This window comes from Homalodisca vitripennis, chromosome 6 (genome assembly GCF_021130785.1).
Source record: "Homalodisca vitripennis isolate AUS2020 chromosome 6, UT_GWSS_2.1, whole genome shotgun sequence".
NCBI lineage: Eukaryota > Metazoa > Arthropoda > Insecta > Hemiptera > Cicadellidae > Homalodisca > Homalodisca vitripennis.
In genome coordinates this window covers 32,950,323-32,971,654 of record NC_060212.1, presented here as the reverse complement: position 1 = coordinate 32,971,654, position 21,332 = coordinate 32,950,323, and the positions used below count along the sequence as shown (strand labels likewise).

The 21,332-nt window shown below is 34.5% G+C and overlaps 1 protein-coding gene across 1 annotated transcript; it reads left to right on the top strand.

The window, feature by feature from the left end:
• Positions 1–661: 661 nt before the first annotated feature.
• On the top strand, positions 662–10,433 carry LOC124364231 (bublin coiled-coil protein-like). Its single transcript, XM_046819553.1, has 2 exons — positions 662–906; positions 9,604–10,433. The coding sequence occupies exons 1-2, from the start codon at positions 813–815 to the stop codon at positions 9,762–9,764; spliced, it is 255 nt and encodes an 84-aa protein (XP_046675509.1). The 5' UTR covers positions 662–812; the 3' UTR covers positions 9,765–10,433.
• The last annotated feature ends 10,899 nt before the right edge of the window (positions 10,434–21,332 follow it).

Here is a 21,332-nt window from a genome sequence, read left to right as displayed (position 1 = left end):
AATTAAACTGAGGGTGGAGTGGTGATCCACCACTGGCGTCTACAGAAACCAAAGGAGTGTCGGTGGTGGGGGTTTCAAGTCTCGACATGAAAAATACGGTACCTACTCTACTTTGATGGTTGTTCGTTTGCACAACACGACAATACAGTACTAAAGTTCGTTTCGTTGATAAACTGAAACTTCGATATGTTGAGGTAATTATAAGAAAACTTCGATATATAGAGGTAAAAAATAGGCCAAATTATTGGCGAAAATTCGATATATTGAAGTTATTTACTTGAAATCTTCGATATGTAGAGGTAAAATTAGCATTGAAGTAAATGGGACATTCAAGGGGAATGACAACACTTCGATTTATCGAGGAATTCGATATATTGAGGTTCGATATATCAAAGTCCTACTGTATAAGTAAAACATTTTATTTTGTATACTTAACACAGCTAAGAATAATTGGCTCGTGCTGCCAACTATTTGGAAGGAAACAATACCAAAAATAAACATTTCTTATTTAGGAATCTGGTCATCGCAAAATAATTAACAACTTACAAGATTTAAACACACGTTTGTAAAAATGAGGGTTTAAAACCTTTAGTTTATACTCAATGATTTAGTCGTCCTTGGATACAAAAAAAGTTTGAAATTATAATCTGTCATCTGTCCTTGTCGTTATTTTACTCGTATCATGTGATAGGAAATGTCAAAAGAGTTCCACGATAGTCATGACAATTGACACTTCAAATTCTTTTTGATAAAGAAAACAGTCTTGTAATTTACTGTAATTATCTAAATAAAATTTTCAGTGTAATTGGAAAATGAAGTCAAATACTACCAAACCGACTGAAAATAGTGCTGAAGACAACAATGAAGAAATGGAGATGGAAGAGGAAACTGAAGAACAAGAACAAGGTATGTAGCCTCTCCAAATTAAATTATGTTATGAGTTTAAGGATATAATTTAGTAGGCAAGCCTAATCACTTTAATAGCAATAATATCTAGCCTTGCAGTAATCAATAGAAATATTGATACTGAAACTTAGAGTATGTTAAATTGGTAAAATTACTTACCATACCCTATAAATGGTAAAACGTGTATAGGCTACCCAGTTCAATTTATTGTCAACAATCAATATTTACGACTTAAAATAAGGTTTTGTTTATTATTTAAACACTAGTTTACCTAATAAATATCAATACTCCTGTTTTGATTAAGGTTCCAAACGAGGGATGGATCAGGGTGAATTTAAGAAGCGGCCAACACTCTTTCAATTGTTATTATCGAACTCTTTGATATATTATCCAAATTTTATATATTTTAAGGGTAGGGTAGGATAAGCGGACCCGGTTTTTTATATCGAAGAATGTAATCAACGATACCTAATATTCGCATCTCAAATCCTAGACTATCAATCAATATAAAGTATCTATAGTTCTCAGTAACAATCATATGTTTTAAATTAAAATATGAATTTAATATTTACAGTGATAAAACAAATTATTATAATAAAATTTAGGATAACTGAAAACAACCATATTTGCTCCTCTCACAGTTACAGTTGTTTCTTTCCCACAAATTTCATATAATGAGTTTTTCGGTACGAGTACAACATGTTGAAGTCATCAGTGCGGGCTTCGGCACCCCACGCTGATGTCAACGAAAGAAAAACATCCCTCGAGATAGTACCTATCAGTAAAATATCAAATTCTAGAGGGGCTGATCAGAAATATAAATTGAATTGTAGTGGAAAGGCAATTATGTATGGTGCAAAAAACTTAAATAATCATGTAATGCCGCACGGCCTGCCGTAATTGGGATTCTCGAGAAAGATAAGATAACAGCGACATTAACAATTGATAATCGTTGTGTGTAATTTTGTAATTAAAGAGTTGTTTTTTTCGTTCTATCATGTTTGTTTCCATAAATTTATATTTTTGTGTTCTTCATACTGGTTTGGTCGGTATAATCCCAAAGTACCGAAGTTACTTGTAGAACAAATTGTGTTCATAAAATGAAAATGCATGATAGCTGGTGCAGATTATTTAGTTATTATTTAAATTAATTACTATTGATTGATTATATTGAAGGGTATAATATCATTTGATAATTTCGATATCAAAACCGGGTTCGCTTATTGTACTGTACCCGAACGCAACTTGGCAAAGCAAGTAAATATTGCAAATTCAGCTAACCATAACATTCTACTATCTTGCAAGGAAAGTAGTTCCACTTTTAATGTTCAACTCAGTATTTGTAATTTTCATCCCCTTAAATCATATATTGTTTTGTTCAGGAGGACAATTGCAATAGGTTAACAACGTGAATCCCTTGATTTGTGTGGGTAAAAAGAAATTTGAAAATAATGCACACAAATTTAACCAAACTTTCTACAAACGAATAATGTAAAAAATAAACATTAGCATAACAATAAATGAGAAAAACTAACGTAACCATAACTCATAATTTTGTATGTAGGCCTATGTACAGTCCACATAGTAACTTCCGATTACATAAAAATATCTTCCTGATTTACAATCAGCACATGATCACACAATGATCTTATACTTACTCTGAAAAAACATGACCAATTAAGAAAGGAATAAATGTATTTCCTAATATTATTTTAACTGCTAATATTTTAACCTGTCAAACGACTTTTATTTAGGCCTACATTAATTAAATTTGAATAAATGGCAATAAACTAATTTAATTTTTCAATAAACATTGAATTACAAAAAGTACTAGCTCTGCCTGGACAAGTATTTGGTCTTCCGATTATATGTTAGTTTGTTTATTTAGATGCATATAGATTCAAGATTCAAGATTCAAGATTCAAGGTTTTTATTGTCGTTAGGCAATCCATAGAAATGCAATTGACAAAGTCATAGCTAATTATCTACAATGATCATAGCATATAAATCTTAAAAAATACATATTAGGCACATATTTTTCATGTAAGTCAATTGAATAAATATGACAGTCAATAAATAATCTAAACTAAGTACATAAATTATTTACTAAAGTTAATGTAAGGTTTAAAAGTTGAATCTACACACAGTTAAAAATATCATAAATAAATGAATAAATAATTTAAAATCTTAGGCTACTAATATCACAGTTCAAAAAATCATTCACTGAATAAAAAACATTTTGTTTAAACCACCTTTCTGTTATTTTTTTAAAACTTTGCAGGGGTACAGTCCATGCCTTTTCAGGTAATTTGTTAAAAAATTTAAGTTTCATTTTAATGTGACTTCTATTGGTTTTCTCTAATTTTATTTGAGGCAATTCTAAAAAATAATTTGATCTAGTTGGATATCTATGTACTTCCTGCCGTACTTTAAACAACTCAAGACTCTCTTTAACACTAATTAAACAGCAATATATATATAAATTATAAAGGGTCATTACTGTATATGACAGATACAGCCAAATACAAAATAATTGAATCGTAAAAAGTAAGGGCTCTGTGGTGTAGTGTACTCACCCGGCAAGTGAGAGAGATCCGGGTTCGAGTCCCAGCAGAACAAGTACTTTTTGTGATTCAATAATTATTGAAAAACTAAATTAGGCTATTGCCATTTATTCAAATTTGATTAATCTAAATATATATAGAAGAAATTGAACAAAAAAATTCTCTATATTACGTCTACAATACAAGACATTTTCAAGTGATGTAAAGGTGTAAATATGCTAACAAAAGGTAAAAGAATTACATTCAGTTGAGGAGGTCTGAGGTTCAACACCAAGAACGAACCAAACCGTTGCTGACCATGAATGATACTTCACCATCACTCAGTTTTGGACTGGATAATGAAGCAATCACATTTATATACATGTATTGTAATATTTAAAAAAATTGTTAATACTCGTTCTGCTGGGATTAAAACCCAAATCTCTACTTACGCTCGTCTGTAATTTTTAGTCAATTTTACCATGTTTGGCTTATTTAATAATTTGTCATAATATTACTTAGAATATAAATTTTAAAATTTGTGACAAGGATTTTTCTGCACGAGTCAAACATGTTGAATTCATGAAAAACATGTCTTATCATCTTTCAAAGCAATGTCGTGTAGTTTTCTAAAATTGACTGTCATTTTTAATAATTAAATGTTACTTATATAAAATTGAAATATTACATTAAGAGTATTATTTGAGAGTGTTTATAGCTATTTATATAGATTATTTAATTAATCCTTAAAAATAATTAATCAATATTAATTGATTATATCGATGGTTATGATTAAGTAGTATCGTTTGCCAATTTTGATATAAAAAACCGGGTCCGCTTATCGTACCCTACCCTATTTTAATCATACAAAACAAGAAATATTATACATTAACCTCCGTAATGTTTTGTCGCGTTTTGCCGTTTCTGTAGTGTTAACCGACATAATTTTGTTGGTCTAACATTCCCTCACATAATTACTTCTTATAAAATACTGCGATAACATATCAATATATGATTCATGCATCATTGGATTCGGGAAGAAAAATGTTAATGAAAACTGAAGTCCTCTTTTTTATGGTTGTGATGTAACAAGTTGATTATTCAATAGTCAATAGTTCTTTATTCAAAATGTAAATGAAAACGTCAGCTGTTTGTTATGAACGCCGTCTTTCCGTTCGTAAACTACCATTTACTTTTATGTTAGTAGTTTTGTTCGTGTTTTAGTGTTGTATTAAATGTGTAGTGTGTTGTTGGATATTGTAATAGGGCAAATAAATATATTTTAGAATAGAGAAACTTCTTTTTACTGAAATCTGATAAATTATAGGCTCTGAGTAGGGTATGGAGTGTGTTTTGCTAAAATTCATTTCACAGTTTTTTTATTGTTTTTCACTTTTATACTATCTACGATTATATTATTATTCATTCTAATTCAGCAATGTTCAGGCTGATGTAAATAAGGATTAGCTAATTTAGTTACACTGGTGTATGTCGTGGATTTGAATTTTTTTGTAACCGGTGCGCGTTACTGCACTTTCTCTTGTAAATTTGATATTATTTCATATATTTAGATATAGTTTATGGTTTTCTAAAACTATAAAATATCAGTTATAAACCATGAACTTTGATATAGTTCAACCTTTCAAAAATACTATCTTATACTTTGCTGTATGAACATTTTTTGTACAATTTTTTAACACTGAGAAAAAGTAACATTTTTATACATTTCAAAAAATGAGTTATGAAACTTATTTAATTGTTGCTGTATAGTTCATTGTATATTGAGTAAGAAAATATACATACATACATTTGGCCAACTTCCAACTATAAAATAATTATGTTCTGTAAACATAATAAATAATAATGTTCATTTAAACATTAAAAAATGTCTGTCAGAAAAAGTAAGCGAAGAAAATTTTAAAACCAACCCCTCCTGACTGCTCTCTGGAAAACTTTATAGGATAGAAATGTGCATGATCTTATATTACTACTTTGGCCAGTCCATACTCAGATGACCCTACCTCCCTACCTATGCCATCAGGTAGGGCAGTTGGCCCTCAGATATGGTAGGTCGTAGCATGTGTGTGACAGTCAGGTAGTTATGTTAGGTAAGTTCTAGTGTATTTTTTTTTAAGACCAAATTATTTTAGCTGAATAATATATGGGATTAAAATAAGTGTATGATAAGCTAAGATATAGGTTAAAATATGGGTAGAGTAAGTGATATACATTCAGCATTTAACATGACACAGTAACACTGCTGCAAAGTCAATTGCCACTTTGACAAGACATCCAACTGACTTTTACCTGTTGAGATAAGATAATCCGACACTTGCCGACACAACAATACAACAACAAGGAAAGGTTTGTTTATGTTCAGTATAAGGTGTGGCTAAAACAAACTGGACCAAGGCTGAAAAAAATTGTTACAAATACTACAATTTGATTTTGCCCCCTTTAATGTAACCTACTCATCTCCTTATTCCATACACCTCTTCATGCAATTTTTCTACTGTGTGTTGCAATGCTGCAGATAATTTTTCACAAGTCTATTCATGGCTTCCATTGCTTTTTCTTTTGCTTTCCAGTGGTCTCAAATCTTGTTCATTCCAAAACTGATGACTTTGGGAAGGACTTTTGTCTTATCTTTGGTGCGGACTGGATTCCTCACTTCATTACAAACATAGTTGCAGAGGTGAAAGCCAGTCTAGTTTTTACAGACTGGAAGGCTCACTGCAAACCTCTTTTATTGTTAGGCTAGATATCCTTACTCTACCGTTATGGTTTTTCAGTTCTTGTGTATGTAAAGGAGAACTTGCAAAGTACAACTAAAGTTAATGAAATACAACACTATACAACAAGAAATAGACATAATATAGCTGAAAAACAAGATGCATGTTATCAGTCGCTCAACAAAGCTTTGTCTACGAAGGAGTTAAAATATGTAATGCATTACCTGGAAATTGAAAACTCTCACACCTTAAAGTTTTAAGATGGCACTTAAGGAAATTCAATTAAATAAACCACTGTATAACATTACAGATTTTTATGGTGTAATAACCACACTATTTCCTCAAGTTTATGTTGAAGTTGTGAATTGATGACTGTTATGCATTTTGTAAAACATCAACGACAATAAAGATTTCTGAAGTAAAATAAAATCACTGACAAACTATTGTGAGCTGGTGCATTATCCTGATGGGAGGATCCACGACTTGGTTTTCTACAAATCGTTCTGTTTTCTTCGACTCTATACACACTACACACTCACGTAAGGTGGTTGGGATGCTAACTTAATTGTGATTTTACCATTTGCCCCTGTGGTCCCCAATCAATGTGCGCAATCCTTTTTATATTAAAAATTCATTTGTTTTTACCTTTGAGAACCAGGAGATTCCCAATACATCAATTGACGTTTCGTTTCATACGTAAGAAAATTAATTGCTAGTTGTAACTTTTTTAATAAGGTTAGAAAACAGTAAATGTTTTCTAGGATGTCTGAACTATGAGTACAATAAGGATCTGTATATAATATTTATAGACTTTAAAAAAGCATACGATAGTATCTCTAGAAGTAGTCTATGGAACATTTTGAAAAGGTTTAGTATCCCAAATAAACTGATAAGTCTAGCAAGACTCTGTGTAAGCAGCTCCAAAGGAAAAGTACAGGTGGGAAAGGAGTACACAAACTTGTTTAATATAAATACAGGAGTGAGGCAAGGTGATGGAATATCACCAATTCTATTCAACTTTGCTCTGGAAGAAGCACTAAAAAGATAAAGGGGATGCCTAAAGGAGTAAAATTAGGAGATAAGTTCAATATCCTGGCATTTGCAGATGATGTAGCCATTCTAGCTGAGAGAAAGAGGGACTTAAACAGACTAGTAGAAGCCTTTTTAGTTGAGGCTGCAAAAGTAGGATTACAAGTACTACATGAAAATAAGCAGAAAAATGGAACAGGAAGGAGAAAAGCTAGAAGTACTCAACCATGATTTCAAGGCTACAAAGGAATTTAAGTATTTAGGAGTGACGATAACACATGACAATAGAGAAGAAGTTGAAGTCCAATGTAGATTAGCAGCAGCAGATAGAACATACTGGAGCCTTGCAAAACTTCTCAAAAGCAAACTATTAATGAAGAAAGTTAAATTAAGAATTTACTAAACCATGATCTTACCAGTTTTGATGTACGGGTCAGAAGTATGGGCACTCACAAAGAAATCCCAAAAAAAGTTAATAACCTTTGAAAACAAAATGCTAAGAAGAATTTTTGGACCAGTTCAAGAAGGAGACATATGGCGGATCAGGAAGAACAGAGAACTAAGAGAAATATACCAAGATCCCGATGTGATTGCACTGATCAGGAGTAAAAGAATGAGATGGATGGGCCATGTTGCCCGTAGGGGAGAAGATAAAATGATAAAGAAGGTGTGGTGAGGGGAACCAGAGGGAGTGAGGCCATTGGGCAGACCTAGGATGCGATGGAGAGATCAGGTGGAGAAGGATTTAAAAAATAGAGGAAGTTGGAAAGACATTGTTGGCGAGGTTAAAAACCATCTGGGTTTCGAGTGGCCACAGGAGTAAGAGTAAGGATGTCTGAACAAAACATTCTTTGAGATTACTTCTGTTCATATGTGAGACACTTTTAAACAATTTTGGAACACACTTTGTTACGAAGAGTATTCCAATTCATCCAATCTACTTTCATGAAGAATCTACCTCATTCGGGTCTGCCTTCCCTGTGCCAGCTGGGTCTTGGTAAAGTTAGGATGTTTCCACAGTGGAGACGGGTCTCTTAACACGTTCTTTATCAATACTTGTTAACTCAGATAGTAAAACTGTTATCCTGCCAAACATGATTACCGATTTTTTCAATGTTAAATCCACTTTTAGTTGACAACGGTCTGTCATTGCTTGTGTCATCTCTTATGTCTTCGCGGCCATCTTCAAATCGTTTACACCAACAACTTACGTTTGTTATGAACTATCATTGCCATACATTTTTTCTAACACTGTATGTTTCACTTGTAGATTTTCCAAGTTTGAAAAGAAACATGATGTTCAATTGTTGATTTTTTCTGTGCACTCGACATTTTTCCGATACAGAGACGAAACATTAACTGGCACTGCGTACGGAATGAGAGCAGAAGTCGGACAAAACTCCAGCTGTGAGCAAGAGAAATCTTGTGACGAACCATATAATATTTAGCCTTATTGCGAATTCATTACGTGGCTATATCAATACTATCCAGTTTCTTTCCTACCAAGACTCAGGTTTCTGTAATTTTCGTACCGAAACCTACAAAAAGTAACTGTGGATGGTGTAATGTTTAAACACCAAATTTATTGGACCTGTTTGTATGTAGTGCTTTACTTCATTCTTCTTCAGTGTAGCACAAAATATTATTGTACATGATTTTCACTGTATTTAAAACTTTTTAGTAAATCGAATGGACCATTGATAAATGAGAAAGTGTCTAACAGTCTATTTGACCCAGCAGGGATCACTTCTGGCTGGTTTATACCTACCAGTTGAACCCAGCACTGGGCACAGCAAAAACCGATGTGCTACTTCAATCTGGGCAACCTTATGGATGTCCAGTAGCGGCACATCACTAACCGCAAATATTGAGATTCTGGGGTTCATGAGCAATTCAATAGGTCTAGTCTGCTGTGGAAGATGACTGTTGGAGTTAGTGGGGTTTGTTCCCTTACCTCAGAGGCTCTTGTTAACCTCAAGAAGGGTGTGCCACCCCCTGCCTACTTTGACTGGAGAGGCTGGTTCAGAGCTGGCCTCCCCTTCTTCCGGGACGACTTTGAGATGTAGTGCCCTAATTCTTCCTCATGGATCTCGATAGGAGGCGGCCCCTACTCCCTAACCTTACCCATCCTGAATATCCTATCACTCCGGAAGCATTTGAACTCTTTTATAATATGTATTTATCACACTGTAATCTTTGGACTGCTGTAAAAAACTATTCAATTGGTAACAAGTGCAAGAATTGAACGTTTAAGTGACCTTAGTCGATCTGCATGACTAAAGTGAGGGATGTTTTTAAGAACAGTCATATTAAAAATCTATATGTGAACCAAGTCAACCAGAGATTGTATAACAGTGTGAAGTGATTGCAGTAAATCAATGATTTTGTTGCAGAGTACGAAACATTGAATTCCAAAATCGACCAACTGAATTTGGTTCTTGACGTGTTGGAGAGGAAGAACGACGACATTCAGGCGCAGTTGGTGGCACTCCTCAAGTCTAGCAGAGAGGAAAGAGAGAAACAACAGCCGAGCGGAGAGAAGCCAACGTCATAGACTGCCCACATTAAATGTTGTTAATTACATCAACCTGTGTTGATATAACTTGATTTAAATAATTCCATAGAAAAACCAACCGCTTTTCCTGTTCCTTATTCATGAACGAATAAAAAGTTACAATGAACATATTGTATGTGATATTGATTCAAAAGTAGGTCAGTGTTAACATGGTTTCATACTGAACTGTTGTAATTTCTCAACCAATGTTATGATTGCAAATCAAAATCATCCGTTTACTTTTTTAATTCTCTAATACAAATGAGCAATAAGATGGCTGTGGGAGGAGAAAAAAAGAATAGGAGATGGATGGAGAGGGGTTTGGATATTTTCTTTGTTGAACTTTTTGTCTTATTAGGTCTATAATTTCCAGTTCAAAACTACTACATGTAGTTAGATTTTAATCCTGGATGAATTTCACTGTTACAAAGTAGGCTTAAAAGGTACTCAAGCAATGTATTGTTGTTACTAGATTTGGATTTCAGTATACAGTTTACATGATCAATATTTTAAATGATTTAAAAATACATAACTATTATTTGCAATGTATAAAATTTAAACAACCTTACGAAATGAAACACCTGTCTTTACACATTCCAGTATAATTAACAGAATCCACAAGTTATGTAAAATTGTGTAAATAAAATTGTAGCTAGCTCGCTCTGTTTATTCTGCCTTGTGTATGTTCTCTTCTCCCAGCAAATATAAATTCAACTGTACTTGTATGATTAAATATAATCCATTTATATTTATTTTAGACCTTCAATGTGGTAGTATGGTAGATCAAATTGTCTGAATAATGGTTAAAGAAAGCTGTACCAGTCAAGAAACTTAGTAAACAAAGCCAAATAGTTAAAATATTTTTTCCATCAAAAAGGTTTTATGAGTTATAGAAAAGAAGCTTTCTATTTTTGTAGTCCATTCTGTTTGAATTATGTGAGTAATTAATAGTAGAGTATTTTTAAAAAAGATTACTTTGTGGATAAAATATTGCAGATTTATACCCATATACCCATAATGAATATGATTTTTTGGGAGGTAAATATTTACTGGAATTTTTACACAAAGACTTTTGAAGATGAAAATTGACTTAGAAGCCTTGACCTGTGTATCTATTGATGCTCACTATTTTTTGCATGCAATTTATTGAGTTTCTAGTTGCTGAAAAATTAAACCACAAGATTTCAGTAAATGGAAATAGAAACAAATCTGCTGGATTACACCAGAAGAAGCAAGAGTGAACAGAGCAAAAGCTCTTTTTAATGTGCGTACAACATGATCTGAGTTTACATTTGAAATGTTTGAGACTAACATGGGACCTACTGTTAACTAAAGTAAACTAAAATCAATATCAATAGTACTAACACATTTCAATACTTACATTATTCAGTTGTTATCCATATGTAAATATGATACATGATGCAGTAAAGTACATGTTCTTGCTTCCCAATCCATGTACGCTGTACCATACTATTTTCTCGGTCCAGTCTAGGAATTATATTAGTATGTTATACATCAGTGATAGATAAATAGATGCGATGCCTCCTCGACGATTTTTTACCATTAAAAATACATTTAGTGTCTGTATATTGCTTTGTCATCTTACTTGTTCCCACAATGCCTAAGGAAACCACATTCAATACCTTACATATACACACTAGCTGTTTCCCGCGGCTTCGCACGCTTTTCGTAAGCTTTGCCCGTGTATGTGCACTTCTGGTTCAAATGAATTATATTTCCAACGACGATGTAGAGTTTGTATTGTTGCCACGATCAAGAAAATCTGTCAAAAGTGTATGTTTATAGCCATTGTCTACGTACATGTACTTTATTAAAAAGTGGTCTAACACTAAAGCTTTAAGTTCAAGCAGAAATGTATTTTGAAGACAAATATACATCAAAGCTTAGCGCCTTCAAATATTTTTTTTGCTATTTAATATACTTAACTGTCTCGTAATCGCAGTTTATAGTGTACAGGCGCTTTAAAAACTTGTAACTTTTGCAGTGCCGCCTGGTGGCGAGATACATCTATAGGCATAGCATATAAACCTCCGTCGAAAAATAAATATACATACAAATTTTCATAATGATCGGTCAAATAGTTTACGATTCTATAAAGGACATACATACAAACAGCGAAACAGCCACCTCTCTAAAAGTATGCCTATGTTACTTCCAGGAATGTGTAGAATCACTGTACAAAATTTCACGATGTTTCGTGCGTTGGTTCCAGAGTTATAACGGAACATACAAACAAACATTCGCATTTATATATATATAGATTTCAAATTCAGTAGGCCTATATCCAAACTTGAACAGCTTGGTGTGAAAGGCCAAGCCCATGCATGGTTCAAGAGTTATTTGGAAGGAAGAAGTCAGGTTGTTGAGATTCAAGACACACAAAAAGACATACGCCAAGAAGTAAGATCAGACCCTCTACCCATTACAAGGGGTGTACCTCAAGCTACGTTTTCCTAGCTCCGCGACTGGGCTTGCTGCGTGCTACGTAATTAAGGCCAAGTGCGCAGCGTGTTTTGTTGAAGCGCACTTAAATACTGCGCAGCGCAAAAGTGTTTTCCTAGGATTTGTCATTTTACGCAGCGTAACGCGCAACTTAAACTCTCTCCTCGTCCAGTTTCATCTTTTGAAAAAATGTACAGTTTTCATTGATATGGACCGGAGAAGGAATGTTTTGGCAAGGTTCCTCCTTCGCAGACGAGGAAATGGACGAGGATGTCGACATTCCTGTTACTCTTCTTTCTTCTCGCGGTTCCTGTAGTGAATTGTTTAAACGGTAGGTGCTTATAATGTTTTGATAACGAAACACCTAATAGATAATGAGGGAAAATTTAAGGAGTATTTTAGACTCACACGGGACCAGTTCTTCACTCTTCAGGGATTGGTGAGAGAGGAAATACCTGTGAAGCAGTATAATAGGGTAAATGAACCCATAACAGCAGAAATTAAACTTGCCGTCACCATTGAAAGGTGATCACCCATCACCCATCCACACATACTGCTGTGATGTACTGTCCCGAAATTGATCACATTCAAAGGAGGCCGGTGCTGGTGTCCAAGAGGCTAAAGAGGACCCGGATGGTGTGGTAGATACGGAGGAAGGAGCTGTATATTTGGCCAGTTCCAAATCACTGACAACTCTGAAAACCTTGCTCCTTGCAATAGCTTGGTTTTTCTTGTCTAGTTTGTTCACAATGGCGGCCATACTTTTAAAAAACAAGTAATTTTAATTTTCTTTTGAGTACTTTTCTTCCATATCAGTCATTTTTTCCACACCCTTCACTAATTTGTTTTTTTCTTCCTTCCTATGCTGCAATAGATCAACTATCAGTTCATGTTATTTATCTTTCTTCCTCAAGTTACGGCCGGATTTTCTGTTTCGGTGGCATCACCTAGATCACTGGTCACTAAATCTTCATTTTCCCAAGTTTGTCCCTGGCGTTTTGAGAGTTTTCAAGGACAAAATAGAACATGTGCATTTGCCACTACCATCGGAGATTGATTGGAAACAGAAAGCCGAAGAATTCTGGGACAACTGGGATTTCCCACATTGTATATCTGCAATAAACGGAAAAACACGTGAGGATAGTTGCACCAGCTCATTCAGGATCCCCTTTACACAAATTTAAGAACTTCTCTACATCGTATTGTTTGCTATGGGTGACGCAAACTGCAATTTTGTACTGATCGATGTCGGAGCATACGGCAAAGAAGGAGATGCTGGTTTCTTTAATAAGTCTAAAATGGGGAAATTGATTCAAGAAGGAACTATTTTCCCACCTCCTGAAAACCTACCTTCTTCTGAAATTATGCTACCATTTGTTGCAGTAGGAGATGAAGCATTTAAACTGGATAACCATGTCATGAAACCCTACACGCACAAACAAGCAATCGTAGATGTTCATAAACGACACTTTAACTACGCCACTTGTGCTAGAAGAGTAACTGAGTAAAATGTATTTGGTATTTTATGTCACATTTTCAGAATTTTTTCACACCAATAAACTTGAAACCAGAAACAGTCGAATTAGTCATATTCGTAAGTTACTGTCTTCATAACTGGATCAGGGATGACTTTATTGCACGCAACCCCAAAGGAGCAGCGACTCATCCGCAGCACGAACTTCCTACACAAAACATGATCCCTTTGGCTTATGTCGGAGTCTGTGCTAAAGCAGAAGGGTTTAAAGTAAGAAGCAGTATTGCTGATTACTTTAATGGAAATTACTACTCAAATAAAATGAAAGCTCTGTATCAGAAAAAAACTTTGTAATGTGAGTAAACTTTGTAGCTTAGTAATTAAGGGTAAGAGAGTTTATTTATTTTAATGTTCACTACCACAGGTTTAAAAAACGCCAAATTTAAAGATTTGCATTACCATCAGTAGAACTTGTACATTATCTCATCTTTTCACTATAAGTATTAATTTGATTCATCTACATTTGTTCAAATTAACATGAAAGTGTATAGGTGTGTGTGACGTTTTGTAACTTTATGTTAAGAACTATTATGACCTTTAAGTGTACTGGAATCCCCTCCCACGCAAAGATGGACTATGAATGCTTTCTCAAAGCATTGATTGCTGTTCTGGTAATGTAACTGTATAGTACTTTCGAAAAATAAAATACTTTCGAAAAATAAAATACTTTATTATTATTAATATAAGTGAAAATTATAGTTTTTATTTTCTTATCTGTTTTGTTAAGTTTTTGGCCGATCACATTCCAAAATTTGCCCTTTTTCGGGTTATTCTTGAAATCGGGATGGCTCATCTTCCATATTATGTCATATTCGGAGACAAGATCAATTAGTTAGTATTAATTATACTAATGTTATTAGTATTAGAACTATTAATATGATTGTCGCACATGTTGAGCACACAAAACTGATCAACTTCAACAAACAATAAAAAGTCGTCAGCCCTGCTGCGCGGTGCGTGATTGACTGCTCTCGAGGCAGTGCTCCCAGTCGCGCAGCAAAGACCGCGCAGCGCGGTTAAGGTTTAAGCACGCAACGCGTAGCTAGGAAGACACCTCCATTGGTTTACAGAGAACCGGTGGTTTTGTCAGTTACGGAGCACGGAGCACGCAGCGCAAAAAGCCCAGTCGCGGAGCTAGGAAAACGTAGCTTCAGGGGTCGATATTGGGACCAGTCCTATTCATTCTCCTGACAAATGACATGCCACAATATCTAGGAATGCACTGTACTCCCCTAATGTACGCTGATGATACGACACTTCTAGTCTCCGAGTCATCACCAAACAATGTGGCCATCAACTCTTACATTGCACTGAATAAGGCATATCAATACTGTCATGAAAACGACTTAGTTGTAAACGCTGAAAAAACCAAACAATTAGCTTTTGGGAGAAGACAGGAGGAAGTCCCAGAACTACCAGAAGTATCAATGGAAAGCCAGACCAAATTCCTAGGAATGACTATCGACAATGCACTATCCTGGAACAATCATGTTGACGCACTCTCCAAAAAATTGAGCTCCTGCTTGTACATTTTAAAAAGAGTAAACCTCGTCAGTGACGATGCCACAACAAAAACTGCCTACCATGCATTGTTCGAGTCTCACCTACGATATGGCCTTGCAGTTTGGGGAGGCACAACAGCAGGAAACCTTAATCGAATTCTACTTCTCCAGAAGAGAGCAATCAGGATTATGGCCGGCCTTGGCCCAAGGGAGAGCTGCAGAAAGGTCTTCAAAACTACAAATGTGTTAACAATCATCGGCCTATACATAAAAGAAGTCATATTGTATGTAACGATCGAACAGCTTCAACGAGGCCTTGATATACACACACACAACACTCGTCATGCATCAAACTTTCACCTCCCTCTACATCACACTGCATCATATGAGAGGAAAACCATCCTATATGGGAAGGAAACTCTTTAACCTCCTACCAGAAGATCTAAAGATGCTGAACGTGAAGAAGTTGAAGACAGCCCTGACCAATTGGCTCATCGACCGACCATTTTACTCCATTGATGAGTTCCTGGACTGGAGGAGGAATGAGGAACACATTCACTGAAGGAAAATACCTGTATAAAATTGACGCCATTGCATTTCTTGATGTTATGTTAATAAAGAATTTGTCTATTGTCTATAGGTAAAATTCAAAGTATATTATTGGTTTGTCTTGTTACCATGGAGTTGAAATAAAAAGTTTTGTTGTGTTTTCACTCTATAATAAAAATGTATACAAATTGAATATACATTTAATTTAAGAAACATATAGTCATGCTGTCATAATGCAATGTTTACACTAAATGATTACATTTAACAGACTTTTATTTTACACAACTTTAGAGACCAAAATGGGTTTTTTTTTAATACTTACGAGACCAGTGAGGTGTAACCCAGAGTGATTTTAGAAATACGAATATCCCTATATTCATCCCAAGGACCATAAGAATGCCCTTACAAAATTTCAGTACAATTGGTTGAATAGTTTACGTAAAAACAAAACTAAAAACCATAGGTACTTTCGCATTTATAATATTATTAAGATATATGTATGATATTACTGATTTAACAACTGTCAACAGCTGCTACAAAACTCTTAAGAGGGAAGTAAAAATTTTAAAATCCCCGATATTTATATGAAGTTTGATTTGATTCTTCTACTTTGCAACCGGAGTGTTTTACAACAATATGGCATATTTATTAATCCAGTCATGTATAATAAAAGCATTGACACCCTGCATAATATCAAACCACAATTCTGTTGAAGGCGGCCTGTAAAAGCTTCCAAAAAGATATATTTGTTCTTAAGAAAAAAAAAAAAAAAAATCTAAGCTATGGAGTTGAAGAGCTCATTGTGATTGTATTGCCTATGATGGCCACCAGTTCTGCACCTGTGACATGTAACTTAATAGTTTCAGAAGCGTTTCCACATGGTTTAATTGCTAAATAAATCACATGACCTGAAATACTTGTTGCTGACACAAAGTAACCCAGTTAACAAAATTTGGTGGTTAATGGTTTATAAATTGATGACAATAACACTCATAAAAGCAATTTTGTTTAGTAAACTAATTCATTTTGTATAAAATAATTGTAACAGAAAATGAAAGGAAAATTTTCTGTCTATGACAAAGCGTACAAAGATTTATAAAACTGTACAGTAGTAAGAGTGTTGTTCAGTCACTGATAATTTGGATAGTCAGCAGGAAAACATATTGTATCTTTCTAGTCAAGACAATGGGCTGACTTTGAATGACTCACATTAAAGCAACAGGACTCATCCCTTAAATTTTCTTCAGCCAGTAACAAAAAATACAGATGACATTGTATAAGGAGTGTTTCAGTGACATGAGTTACATTATATTTTATGCACTTTGCTATAGCTAATTTCTTACTCAAGATGTCTTCACTACAGATAGCCAGGTAAACAATCATGCAAAAAAAAGTTGACATGAAAATGGTGCATTATAGAACTCAGAAGTTTCTTGGGAAATTTATAGTCTGGATATGAAATCTATCTTGTCATATGATACGAGGGGGTACCCAAAAGTAACCGGAATTGTATTGCTGGCAGCCGGCAGCGTGTAGTACACATTCCTGCCGCTAGGCATGTGTCGCGCAACCCATTTCGAGCTCAGTGACCCCAGTTCCGTTGTCCTAGTGCATTCTGTTCGTTCGTAGTGACTGTTTTTCGCTAACCCTGTTTTGTTCTTGTTTCGTTTTTTGTCATGGCAAGTTTAAGTGAACAACGTGCAGCTGTGAAATTTTGTTTTTTACTTGGTAAAAATGCTGCAGAAACTATTTTAATGTTGAATACAGCTTACAAAGATGATGCTATGGGGAAAACTCAGGTCTACGAGTGGTTCGCTCGATTTAAAAATAGCGACATGTCGATTAAAGACAAACCTCGTTCTGGACGTCCATCAACCTCTCGAACGGACGAAAATGTTGAGAAAATTCGTGAACTTGTGCTCACTGACCGTTGACAGACAATTGAGGAACTATCAGAGAGTAGTGGGTTAACTTGGAGCTCGGTTCAGCGAATTTTAACAGGAGATTTAGGACTGAAAAGGGTTGCTGCCAAATTTGTTTCTCGACTTCTGACTGACCATCAAAAGGCACATCGAGTTGAAACTTGCCGCCTTCTGAAAGAACATCTCGAAAATGATCCCGATTTTCTGGAAAAGGTAATTACTGGTGATGAGTCATGGTGCTATGGTTATGACCCAGAAACGAAGCAACAGTCAAGCCAATGGAAGTCGCCATCTTCACCTCGTCCAAAAAAATGTCGGCAAGTCAAATCAAACATCAAAACCATGTTGATTTGCTTTTTTGATGCTAAAGGCATTGTTCATTCTGAGTTTGTTCCTCCAGGTCAGACCGTCAACCAAACATTTTATTTGGAGATTTTAAGAAGATTGCGCAACAGTGTTCGCCAGAAAAGACCCGATTTGTGGCAGACTGGAGACTGGTTCTTCCACCACGACAACGCACCGGCACACACAGCCATCTCAGTTAGGCAGTTTTTAGCCAAAAACGGCATGGTTCCGCTGCCCCACGCACCTTACTCGCCTGACCTCGCTCCATGCGACTTTTTTTTTATTCCACACATAAAAAGAGGCTTGAAAGGTCAACGATTTGACAGCATTGAAGAGGTTAAGAAAAAAAACGAAGCTCGAGCTTGCAGCCATTTCTAAAGATGACTACAAAAAATTTTTTGATCAATGGAAATACCGTTGGGACAAGTGTATTAGTTGTAATGGAGATTATTTTGAAGGAGATAAGGTCGTATTGTAAAAAATTTGATAATATATAATTTTTATAAAATAATTATGGTTTTTTTTTGGGTACCCCCTCGTACATTCAGATATTTTTTCATTAAATTGGGTTTCATATAAGTGTTTAAATAAGTCTATACACCAAGTCAATACAAAATTATATATGTGTTGGGATAGTTAGACTACATGTGTTGATATATCACATGTTTGAATTTCTAATGGGTATATTTTTTATTTACAAATTTATTCAGGTTTCTGATGTATAAAAAAAAAACTTCATACACAATCTAGCCTATAGTTGGGTTCGTTTTTCGAGATGTGTGGACAGACATGATTTTTTCCGGCCCCACATGTGATAGACTTTGCTAAAGCTCAGCCAATCATGTCTGTTATAAGTATGAAAGTGTTTTATCACAACTGTACAACGACTTCCTCCGTAGAATACTGGCTAATGTCATGGCTCTCTAACAGAGGTATCAAAGGTTCAAATACCAAAGAGATCACAAGTAAAGAAACAGCCAGTGAGCTACAAAGCCGGCATAGTTAATAGCTTAGACTTAAAAAACAATAAAAACAAAAATTTTTAATAAAAAACAACAATGAACACAGCATTTAAGATTATAAGAAAGGAAAATATTATTGTACAGTAAATAAGAAAATCACACTTTTTTATCACAGAGAAAGAACGGAACAAATAGAATTTGCAAAAATAATCCCATAATGTCCCATATATATGTCTTGTATTATTCTATAACTCTGAACAATATGTGACACAATAATTTTGACACTATTCTATGTACAATACCTGTACTGTCTTATGAATAAAGAAGTTTTGAATTGAATGTATACATCTGATTGAAAGACACAATAGAACAGTTTGTGAGTATAGAGGAGAAAACAACAAAAAATCCCTTCCCTTTCCCTCACTGACTAGCCAGCATGCTGTAGTCATTTGCAGACAAGGACTCTCAATCCAGTCTGGCATGGATGGCTTGAATGTTTATTGTATTTTAAGAAAAAAACTTTAAAGTTTATAAGTTGTAGCCAATTCATTTTCTATTTTAAGACTACAATATAAATTAAGGACAATTCTAAATTAATGTTGTTTCTAATTAATAGTCCGGATTATCAATGCTCTAATTTATTTATATTTGAAATCAAATTATTGTTATAGATTTTACATACATAATGGTATATGAAAACACACTGAAAAATTCGAACCAATTTATTTTAAATATAACATCAAAGAAAGTAGTAATTGTAGTAGACAAATTATGGATATGATTTACGACAATAAATGGTAATTATAAATAAATCTAATAACAAAAGTAGGAACTTCACAATGTTAAATTTGACTCTCTCTGTAAAAAAGCATAGGATATTAAGTAATTAATTATATGTGATTTCATAAAAAATTGTGAATTTGGTGCATAATACAACATTTAATAAAATAAAACATAATATTATTATATCATAAGCCGTGGTTAGATGAAAGGGATTAACAACAGTATAAATAAACTAAGATATTTCAATTTATAGAATAGATGCATTTTTATTTTGGAACAAATACACAAACATGATTCAACCCTTTAACAGCCTTACACTAATCTTGGTGTTTCAAAAACAGCCCATGTGCTGTTGGAATTATTTCCAACATATCCTTCTTAAAAATATTCAAACCCTAATCTTCTTTTTATTGAAGATCAGTATTTTGTAAAAAAAATAAAGAATATGAAATGAGTCAGAAGATAAAAAAATAATATTTTGCATTTGTTAGTTTATGTGTACAAATTTTAATACCTTAATATAATAAAACATTAGACAATAGACAAACTTCTTTATTTACATATTCATTAAGAACAGTTATAGAGTCACATAATATTATTACATAAATATGGATGATGTATGTTTATACATTTGTGTTTCAGTTAAAAAAAAGTCAAGGTACATTTTGAAATCTCCATGTTTCATTGCAGGCGTTGAGGAACTCGTTCAGTGAATAAAATGGTTGATTTACTAGGATGTCATGGCAGTTTTCCTTGTAGGGCACTCCTCTTCAATCTTCTCATTGTTTCTGGGAGAGCGTTCCACAACTTCCGGCCGATATAAGATGGTTTTTCTCCATAAATTGCTGTGCGATGTGGAGGCAGAACGTAGTTGGCTGCATGGCGAGTGTTGTATGAAATGGATGTCTTTCCCTGTTTGAAGACCCAGGCTGTGCACATGTAGAATTACTTCTTGGATGTATAGAGCAGTGACAGTCATTATGCCGAGGGTTTGGAAGGCTTGTCTGCAGCTTTGTTGAAGGTCAGCGAGGATTCTAATGGCTTTTTTCTGCAGGACGAGCACCTTGTTGAGGTTTCCGACAGAGGATCCGCCCCATACAGCAATCCCATACCTCACATGGGTTTCTACTAATGAATAGTAGGCTGTTTTGGCATTTTCTAAGTTTCCAATCCATTTTATGCGCCGAACAGCATAAATAACCTATGCTGATTTTTTTGCAAAGGCCATCCACATGCTCTGTCCAGCCGAGATTTCCATCCAGGATGATTCCAAGGAATTTAACATGGTTTTCAATTTCTACGTCAGGTATTTTTGGAATGTAGTCTTTTCTTTTACTAAAGTTAATCTGTATGGTTTTTGATGGATTTACAGCCAGGTCATTTTTCCTGCAGTATGTCAGTGCTTTACAGAGGGAGTTGCAGGCGGTTGCATGTACTCCTTCTGCAGTGTCATCCTTTATTAAGAGTGTTGTGTCATCAGCATACATTACACAGTTGGTATTGTGATC

Coding starts and splice junctions, on each gene's coding strand:
- LOC124364231 (XM_046819553.1), top strand. CDS start 813: ATGAAGTCAAATACTACCAAACCGACTGAAAATAGTGCTGAAGACAAC. Junction 907..9,603: donor AACTGAAGAACAAGAACAAG/GTATGTAGCCTC, acceptor ATTTTGTTGCAG/AGTACGAAACATTGAATTCC.